Here is a 10,345-nt window from a genome sequence, read left to right on the forward strand (position 1 = left end):
CTGTGACCATCATCCTACAAGTCATAGAATCATAGAATATCACGGTTGGAAGGGACCTCAGGAGGTCATCTAGTCCAACCCCCTGCTCAAAGCAGGACCAATCCCCAATTAAATCATCCCAGCCAGGGCTTTGTCAAGCCTGACCTTTAAAACTTCTAAGGAAGGAGATTCTACCACCTCCCTAGGTAACGCATTCCAGTGTTTCACCACCTTCCTAGTGAAAAAGTTTTTCCTAATATCCAACCTAAACCTCCCCCACTGCAACTTGAGACCATTACTCCTTGTCCTGTCATCTTCTACCACTGAGAATAGTCTAGAACCATCTTCTCTGGAACCACCTCTCAGGTAGTTGAAAGCAGCTATCAAATCCCCCCTCATTCTTCTCTTCTGCAGACTAAACAATCCCAGTTCCCTCAGCCTCTCCTCATAAGTCATGTGTTCCAGACCCCTAATCATCTTTGTTGCCCTTCGCTGGACTCTCTCCAATTTTTCCACATCCTTCTTGTAATGTGGGGCCCAAAACTGGACACAGTACTCCAGATGAGGCCTCACCAGTATCGAATAGAGGGAAACGATCATGTCCCTCGATCTGCTGGCAATGCCCCTACTTATACATCTCAAAATGCCACTGGTCTTCTTGGCAACAAGGGCACACTGTTGACTCATATCCAGCTTCTCGTCCACTGTCACCCCTAGGTCCTTTTCCGCAGAACTGCTGCCTAGCCATTCGGTCCCTAGTCTGTAGCGGTGCATTGGATTCTTCTGTCCTAAGTGCAGGACCCTGCACTTATCCTTGTTGAACCTCATCAGATTTCTTTTGACCCAATCCTCCAATTTGTCTAGGTCCCTCTGTATCCTATCCCCACCTGCCACTGTATCTACCACTCCTCCTAGTTTAGTATCATATGCAAATTTGCTGACAGTGCAATCCACACCATCCTCCAGACCATTTATGAAGATATTGAACAAAACCGGCCCCAGGACCGACCCTTGGGGCACTCCACTTGATACCAGCTGCCATCTAGACATGGAGCCATTGATCACTACCCGTTGAGCCCGACAATCTAGCCAAGTCACGATGGGACTCTCTTCAGAGCTCGCTGCCATCTCACGCCCAACTCCGAGCATCACCCCACAGCATTCTTGCTCTCAGGAGCACTGGTTGCGCCCCACAGCACTTCCTGGCAGCCCCAAAAAGCAAGAAAGCAGGCTTTCTAGTCAGATCACTTATTCTGAACTAATCAGCAACAAAAGGACCAACTGAATTTTTTCGGAACCTCAAGTTCCTTGGGGAACAGAGTCTCTCCAGCCTTAAAAATCCGACCCTTTACAGCTGACGTAGCATAACCATATTCAAAGCTGTGGTCCTGATTTTCTCAAGCACGGGGCTTACATGTCTCCAGCTGCAGCCTGGAAGAGGTGGGTACTCAGCACCTTTGAAAAATCCAGCCCTTTATGCGCCGAATATGCACACAGCTCAGAAAACAAAAGCCAGCATCATCCATCCTGCAATGCTGTCCATGTGACACTCACAAAGGCAAATGAATTCCCCGCTCCACAGGACTGAACTTACCCATGTTAAGAAGGTTTAAAAAATAAGAGTGGGAACAAGAATTCTGGAGCTTAAATTTAAGTGATTGGTTGGGATTTTCAAAGGAGCTAAGGTATTTAGACACCCAACCAACCCTGAAATACAATAAGAGCTGGGGGCTTAACTCCTTAAAGCTCCTTTGAACATCCCAGTCATTATGTTTGCAATCGCTGATAATATAAAACCCCTGACCTTTGGTTGGCAACTTACAAACTAAAATAGAATGCCCCACAAGAGAATGCTTCAAACGATGGCCTCTGACTTTTACAAGGCTGGGGAAATTATGCATCCATTTGGTTTTTCTCCCAAGTACACAGCTAAAAGCCAACATTATAGCACACTTCTGTAACAAACAGCTGGTGGGAGAGGGAGGGTTCGACACAGACACCCTTGTAAAGGAAAAGAAACAGCCCAAGAATCTGACAGGGAAGCCACCTAAACTCCATTTAAATTACTTAAAGATCTTTATCAGAGAGATTAGAACCACAAGCCTTTCAAACGCTCCCACTATTTCAGATCATGCCCAATTTTCTCTGTCCCCCTTTTCCTTTAACTGACCATGAATTTTATTTCTGTAGCAGGGATTCCAGAGCCTAAGCTTCCTGGATACATGTTACATCAAAGCATCTGTCTTAAGAAACAGGAACTTCTTCCTGAGGCAAACCCCTCTGTAGGTTCAACTGACTTTACTCCTACAACTTCCTGGTCTGCCAAATGGATCAGGAAATAGAGCAAAGGAGAAAAACTTGTTTTCTAGCAAAAAGAAAAGGAGTACTTGTGGCACCTTAGAGACTAACCAATTTATTTGAGCATAAGCTTTGTGAGCTACAGCTCACTTCATCAGAGCTTATGCTCAAATAAATTGGTTAGTCTCTAAGGTGCCACAAGTACTCCTTTTCTTTTTGTGAATACAGACTAACACGGCTGTTACTCTGAAACCTTGTTTTCTAGCAGCGGTTTCCCATAGGATGTCCACTCAAATCAATTGAGTATTTGATGCTGTACCACATCGGGAACGATGGAGATACGGTCTGGTACTGAACGACATGGCTAGCACATCACTCAGCATTCAGAAACCAAGATATTCTGCTGCCATCACACAATCAGAATCTGGACAATGCTACCAAACAACAGCTTGACTGCAGACACTTTAGGAACCATGCTAAAAAAGAAGAAAAAGAGAGTGTTTTAAATTTAATACACTGCAGTAATTACAGATGCTTCTCACAGTGACTGATATGTTGGCTTGGGAGACCGGACAGGTTTTCAGAGTTAATTGTTATCTTTATTAATGAAGTTGGGATTAATACTATTTGGTCTGGGTTTGTTTTTTTTCCTTTTGTGAGTACAGGCATGATGATAAGATGCTGTACAATGGCTATAGGAAGAATACATCAACGCAGCAAAAACAAGCTAAGGCTATTCAACCCATCTGAAGTAGAGTCCAATTTCCCCGGAGGGAAGGTGCCAAGTCCAGAATGTTCAGTATTGTTCAGGTTAAAAGACTATACCAAAGATTTACTTAGCAATAAAAGAAGTCTTCCCTGTACACTAACCTAAGCATGCTCTTTGGATCTTTGCTGCCTACTGAGATCCTAGTCACGTAATTTGTGCTAAGATGGATGGGATGGAAGGGGAAAAAAAATATACGATGCTTTCTTCAATCAGCAAAATGGGGTTTCCAGGGTAAAATTACTTTGGAATTGTATCTCAAGGGAAAAAAGAGGTTTGAAAGGCTGATGTTCAACCTTTTAACAGACTCATTTGGGAGGCTGCATCTTTTAGACAAGGAACGAGTGTTAAAGGTGCCTGTCCATTAGAGAGTGTATTATTGCAATCAGCTACAAAACAGGGCAAGTAAATAAATCTGGCTTATGTCATGGATTCATCCCAGAGTTAACGAACCCTCTGAACGCACGTTACACTACAGTGCTGTGTGATCTCGCTGCAGCATTAAACTTGCATCCCCACTAAATGACCAATATCACTTGCATGAGCAGAGCAAAGGGACTGTTACGAAACATTCCGTTAGCTCAGGCAAAGATCACAAACTTACCTCCGCATGCAACAGCGGAGCAGAGACCTTATTGGCAAAGCAGGCTGAAGGTGTTTGTAGGATGGATCCTTCCCTTTCCAAGTCTCATAACATACAAGAAAAGAAGTGGCCAAGCCATGACAATGCAGAAGCAACTTCTACTTCAAAGGAATGAGCAAAACATTTTCCATAGCTTGTTTGTAAGTAAAACTATTCCCCAATGCTTATTCCCCTACCCACAAGTCAAACACTGAAAGCTGGCTTTATCCACAAGATTCAAATAAATTAGACCATGGTTACCACAGGGAAAATCAAAGACCCAATAGTCAAGTTTGGCCTTTGAATCATGACATCAGTGGACACTTTAGGCCAAATTTTCAGAGAAGCTGAGCACCTGCAGATCCAAAGCCCTGGTTTTCCTGCATGTTTGGAAGTTTAAATAGATGCCTCATGACAACCCAAAGGCTTATAGTGGAGGCAGTTTTGAATAGTCTTCTGAAGTCTCATGGTGGGTGGTCTTCAGAGGTTTAAAACAGTCTGCACTGTACTAATCTTTCAGTCTGGCACGTATTTCTGTTCTACAAGGAGAAAAACTACGAGACCAACAAATACTTTAAACACTTCCACGCTTAACTGGTCAGTAGAAGGGAAGCAAACAAAACCCAGACCAACTGTTCATGGCGTCACCGACACTTCTGCTATTTCAGACATCTTTAACATTGTCGCCGGCATCACAACACCATCATCTAAAGGAGTCCAGCCTCCTGCACAGATGTCAGTCCCAGAACATGGGACCCTTCCCCACCCCCCATAAAAATGAAAATGCAACATCATAAACACTGTTGCAGAAGCAATGTCAACAAGTCAGGCATGTGTTTAAGGTTTTGCTTACCGAACAGCCTCATGGAAGACATGCTGTTTCTATCAAGATCCCAGAGGTAAGGAAGATTCTGCTCACAACCGCAAACAAAAATTTACAGTAACTAAAACAGAAGCTGCTAAGACGCTTTCGTAACAAAACTAAGTAACCACATTAACATTATTCAAATTACTCTCCATCTTTTTGCGCCAATCCTCTTTCCCCTTGTCTCTCTCTCTTTTTTTTTGTAAAGCCTCAGTCATCCATCTGGGTCAGCACAGTTGGATTCTTACACTCATAACCTTCAGTGGGGCTGCATATGGGCACGAGGGTCCACCTGCATGGTTCAGACTGTAAAATCTGGAGCTCAGATTGTAAACTCTTGGGGGTAGGGACTGCATCTTATTTATTCTGTGCCAAGCAAACTCTGGCTGCTCTATAAAACTGATCACTATAACGCAGGCCACTCAGCCTAATACACGCAGCATGGAGGAGTCATGAGTTCAGTGGTTTTTCACATGCTGTTTCTTGCGAGAGAAGAGTACAAAAGTGTCTTAATATCAGTGCTTGCTTCAGCAGAAGATCTCATCTTATTCCAGATGCTGGGGGGGGGGGGTTTGCAAAAGTCAGGAGCTTTATAATTAGTCAGACCATTTTAATTAGGGATCCACAGCAGTTCTGTGCACTTTCCAGCTCCCTGCCTCTCTCCTTGCAAACAGCCCTGCCCCCAAACAAAAGGAAAAAAGAGAAGTGTGGCTGGCAACAATGCTAATCAAGTTCTCTACTGCCTCTGCCCCCATTATACAAGCAGGGCTTCCCCACCTGCTGGTGAGACAGGAGGGGGAAGGGAGAGAACACACTGGGCATGCGCAACAAGCCCTCTCCAGCTTATGCCTTTACAAGGGAGCCGGGCTTCCCTTGCATCCTGGGGAGGGGAACCACCACGAACACACACATGCGCAATGCCTGCCTGACCCCTGCTACAGTAGCAGGGCTTCCCCCACGTCCTGGGGAGATGGGAGGGAGGGGAAAAAGGGTTGGGAGCAACTGGGCATGTGCACTGCCCGCCTCCTCTCCTTCCCCCAGCCCCCAGAGTCATTCACCACTGCCAGAGACAAGGCGGGAACCTCAAAGCCCTTAACAGTGTCTCTCTCCAAACAACAAATAATCCCCCTGCCCTGTAATAACATCCCCTGGAGCGTCTAATGCAGCCCCCAAACACGCACACTTCCCAGACAGAGACAGGCCAATACCAGACAGGGAGCAAGGGGAAGATCTTCCCTGTTACACATCTGTTGCTGGATCAGCTTCTGTGGGTGAAAGAGACAAGCCTTCCAGCTCCACCCGTCTATGGAGCTCCAAAGCACGCCTCTGTCACCCACCGAAGTTGGTCCAGTAACAGATATTACTTCACCCACCTTGTCTCACACCCTGGGTCCAACAAGGCTACGCAAATATGCGTAGCATGAAGTCTTTCTCTCAAGCTGAAGAATTGCGGGGAGGCTCCCCACTTCCAACGCCAGTACATTTCTTTCAGGAAGCTGGGCTCCTTGAATGGCATCCCAATCAGAGAGGGACTGTCTTTCAAATAAAGATCATGATTTCTCTTTCATGATAAAAGCAAAGCCTCTCCCGCTCTAACATCAAAGTCTGTCTGGCTGTGATGATCATAGACTCATAGAATATCAGGGTTGGAAGGGACCTCAGGAGGTCATCTGGTCCAACCCCCTGCTCAAAGCAGGACCAATCCCCAATTTTTGCCCCAGATCCCTAAATGGCCCCCTCAAGGACTGAACTCACAACCCTGCGTTTAGCAGGCCAATGCTCAAACCACTGAGCTAGTTTGCTTGCAGATGTAATAAACGGATCACGTACCCACTTCTCAGCAAAGTACATTCACCCACATGATCGTAAAACTAAGGGGTTGGGTTTTTGCTTGGTTTGTTTGTTTTTTTTCAGGGGGAAGAGTTCTGTTAGTGACCAAGATAAGTTTGACATCGAAATCCTTCCTGTGGAACATTTGAGAGGGTTATTTTTCTTCTGTTGGCCTGGGGAATATCCAGACTTCCCTCTCTTCCACCCAAAAAGGACTTCCCTTTCCCCAAATAAAGAAGGAACCAAACAAAACACGTTTCAGAGTAGCAGCTGTGTTAGTCTGTATTCGCAAAAAGAAAAGGAGGACTTGTGGCACCTTAGAGACTAACCAATTTATTTGAGCACAAGCTTTCGGGAGCTACAGCTCACTACAGCCAGCTTTTTTCGCAGTGCATGAATTCCCTCCCTCCCCCCTTTTCTTTTGAGAGAGAGAAGGCCCCCACACCTCCAAAAAAAGTGAGCTCATTTGATTCAGCAAGGGGCCTAATCTAAGACACTGGGGCGGGGGGAAGGGGGGGATCCATTTTCAGGGCAGGTTTGAACTTCTGTCCTCAAATCCAAAGTAGCCATAACAGTTACCACATCCAAAATGCAAGTACCCCTACATTCCCAGGAAGAGCGCCAACTGCTGGACTGACCCACATGGAGTGGGAAGACGGGTGCTTACACCACAGGGGTGAAAATTCCCCATAGGGGGGCAAAAAAATCAAGCCAAGAGGAAGAGAAAATGTTTGATAAATATCAAGAGTAAGTGCAAGGAGGAGATTGTTTAAAAGGCTTTTGTTGTGGGTTAAAGGGACTGGGTTGGGGTCCAGGCCATTTGCAGAACTTTAGTGAAGGAAATCTTCACCCGATGTGATTAAATGTATTTAACCTATGGATTGTTAATTTTTAAAAAAGCATTAAACAATCACACACATCTCACCCCCAACCCTAGCTGGGTCAATTTTAAGGAAAGCAGCTATTTATATATTTCCCCGGCACAAAAACTAAGTGGGGAATGACAAGAGGGATTTATCCCCCAGCAGTTCACAGGGAAAGGGGGGCATACTGCCCACACCTGGTTTTGAGGGTGGGGTAGGGTGACCAGATGTCCTGATTTTATAGGGACGGTCCCGATATTTGGGGCTTTTTCTTATATGGGCGCCTATTCCCCCCCGTCCTGGTTTTTCACATTTTCTATCTAGTTATCCTAGGGTGGGGACAAGTAGGGAGTCCACCTAGTTCCAACTAGGTGATGGGGGGGGAGGGCACAAGGGGACCCATACTGCCCTGGTTTAGAAAGATGAGGACTATTTGTCATCTCTTCTCCCCCTAGTTACTTGGGGGTGGGTGGCTCCCATCCTTCACCCCTGGGCCTTGACCTATGGGGACAGGGGGCTCCCAAGCCTTGACCTACAGGGCAGGGGGGGCTCCCATCCCTCCCCCACCCGGGCCTTGACCTACGGGGCAGGGGGGGCTCCCATCCCTCCCCCACCCGGGCCTTGACCTACGGGGCAGGGGGGGCTCCCATCCCTCCCCCACCCGGGCCTTGACCTACGGGGCAGGGGGGGGCTCCCAGGCCTTGACCTATGGAGTAGGGGGGGCTCCCATCCCTCCCCCCCGGGCCTTGACGGGGCAGGGGGGGGCTCCCAGGCCTTGGCCTATGGGGCAGGGGGGGCTCCCATCCCTCCCCCCGGGGCTTTGGCCTATGGGGCAGGGGGGGCTCCCCCCGGGGCCCGTCTCTCACGATCCGCTCCTTGCTGTGCTCGGGCTCGCTGATGATCACGGCCTGGCCTCCGGCTCGGCCGCCGCCCGGCCCGGGCCTGGCCGCCCTCTTGCCGCCGGGGCCCCCGTCCAGCTCGGCCGCCGCCAGCAGCAGCTCCCGGGGCCCGTCCTCCTCGCTGCTGCCGCCGCCGCCGCCGCTGCTGCTGCCCTCGCCGCCGCCGCCGCCGGCCCCGCGCTCAGGCCGGCCCCGCTTCCTCGGCCCGGGGCCCGGCCGCTTCCTGCCGGCCGAGCGGGCCGTCCCGTTGCCGGAGCTGGCCTCCCACACGGGCCCCGCCGCCGCCGCCGCCTTCCTCCGGGGCATCTTGCCGGCTGGGCAGAGCGGGACAAACACACACACAGGCGGTCACGGGCCCCGATCCGGCCGCCGGGCCCCCCCATCGCGGCAGGGCCCCCGGAGCTCTAGGCTGCCGGGGAAAGTGGGGGGCAGCCCCCCCCGCAGGTTATACAGCCCTGAAATGCACAATCGAGCAACAACAAACCCCCTCGCGTGGCAAAATAGTCCCCCCCCCCGCCTCGTGCAGGGAAACTGCCCCCTCACCTCCCCAAATGCACGAAAATCGCACAGAAAAAATCCCCCCCCCTTCGTCCTAGATGGATTAAAATTTGCTACCTTGAAAAAAAAAAAACCGGCATGGAAATGGCACCACTCCTGCGAAAGTTTAGGGGGTAAATGTGTGTCTCCCCCCCCCCCATTAGCATTCAAACTAGCCAACAGACAAGATGTAAGGGGAAAGAAAAATCCCCCCCATTAAAATGTACAGTGTAGAAAAGATCCGGACATTAAACCTACACACAGAGAAAGGGGTGATGAGCTCCAGCGATAGTTTTACACCTTGGCAAACAAAAAATCCCGCAAGCAAGTGGGGGACCGCCCCCCCCAAGCCGGCTCCAAAAAGTATAGGTGAGAGTTCTCGACCCACATCCCCCCTCAGCCGGAATCGCTGGGATACTTACAAAGCGCTTTAAAGTCTATTAAAAAGTAAACTCTACCCCCACTTTGTCTCTCCCCTCAAGGCACCCGCAAAGTGTGTGTGTCTGCGGGGAGGGGGGGATTTCCCCCCACCTGAAGCTGCTTTTGTTTTTGAACTCTCCTCCCCCTTATTAAAAAAAAAAAATCAACTCAATTGTCTCCCCCACCCGGCTCAGAAATGACACAAAAATCCAATTCATGCCTCCATCCTCGAGGGTTCAGAGCTTGATCTTCTACTGGCCGGATCCGTTCCCAGGCCTTTTCAAGAAAAGGCTAAAAAACACACAAAAAGATGCGCTTCCCCCCTCCCCCAATAAAAGCCATAAACACCTGTTCGGGGAGTTGGGTTTGTTGTTGCTCCAAATCAAGAAGAAGAAAAAAAACTTTGACGTTCTCCAACTCTTTCCAGCAGGTTTTAATTTTAATTTTTTGCCCGTGTAGCTCCGCCGGTTTATTTCTGATTCAGGTTAGGGATTTTCCCAGCTCTCCTCTTCTAGATTTTCCTCCAGCGTCCCTTTTTCTTTTGCTCTGCCTTTAAAAAAAAAAAATTGAACAATGGGATCTCTGTCTGTCTCCGATTAAACCACGTGGATCCGCCTTCCTTCCCTTTTTTTATTCATTCAACCCCAACCCCCCTCCTCTTAGGGTTTTTTTTATCCGCTTCCCCCCCCCCCCCGCCACTACCTTTAAAAAAATCAACTTTCTCCTCCTCCCAAAGAGATCCGAATCGAATTTCAAAACTCTACCTGGTTTGGATGAAGAGTGCAACAAAAAGAAAGAAAGAATTCAAAGGCTTTAATTAATTTTGTTTTGTTTCCTGTTAAAGAAAAGGGTTGGGTTTTTTTTTTCCCCCTAGCGCCCACCCACCAGATGCACTTAAAATGTAAATATGAGCCGCCAGAACAAATGCTACAATACAAAACAGAAACACATGTATGCACAAGAAAAAGGATAGAGCTGTGAAAGAAGGAGGCAGGCAAAGTCCAGCTTTGAGAACAGCTCCATCTCTAGGACAGGATGACTTTGGGGGGGGGGGGCGGGGGCTATTAATTCAGTTAATATGTGGGGGAGGGTTCTTCCCTTACTAAAATGCTACCATGAAATCCTCCTGCATGAATGAAGGCTAATGGTAAAACTGCCTATTTGTTATGTCTTGGTATTCTTTTATTATGCTCAAATAAATTGGTTAGTCTCTAAGGTGCCACAAGTCCTCCTTTTCTTTTTGCGAATACAGGCTACATGGCTGAC

General features: G+C 48.3%; 1 protein-coding gene across 1 annotated transcript in view; it reads right to left on the reverse strand.

The window, feature by feature from the left end:
* Positions 1-9,983, reverse strand: part of RCC2 (regulator of chromosome condensation 2) — a 37,162-nt gene extending 27,179 nt beyond the window's left edge. The window contains exons 1-3 of the mRNA XM_084651565.1: positions 9,844-9,983; positions 9,428-9,629; positions 8,090-8,436 (exon numbers count right to left, since the gene is read on the reverse strand). Of these exons, the coding sequence (XP_084507691.1) occupies positions 8,090-8,428 (339 nt within the window). The 5' untranslated portion in view covers positions 8,429-8,436; positions 9,428-9,629; positions 9,844-9,983. The remainder of the gene's footprint in view (positions 1-8,089; positions 8,437-9,427; positions 9,630-9,843) is intronic.
* Between the last annotated feature and the right edge of the window lie 362 nt (positions 9,984-10,345).

The sequence above is a fragment of the Lepidochelys olivacea genome, assembly GCF_965140295.1.
Source record: "Lepidochelys olivacea isolate rLepOli2 genome assembly, chromosome: 18".
Lineage (NCBI taxonomy): Eukaryota > Metazoa > Chordata > Testudines > Cheloniidae > Lepidochelys > Lepidochelys olivacea.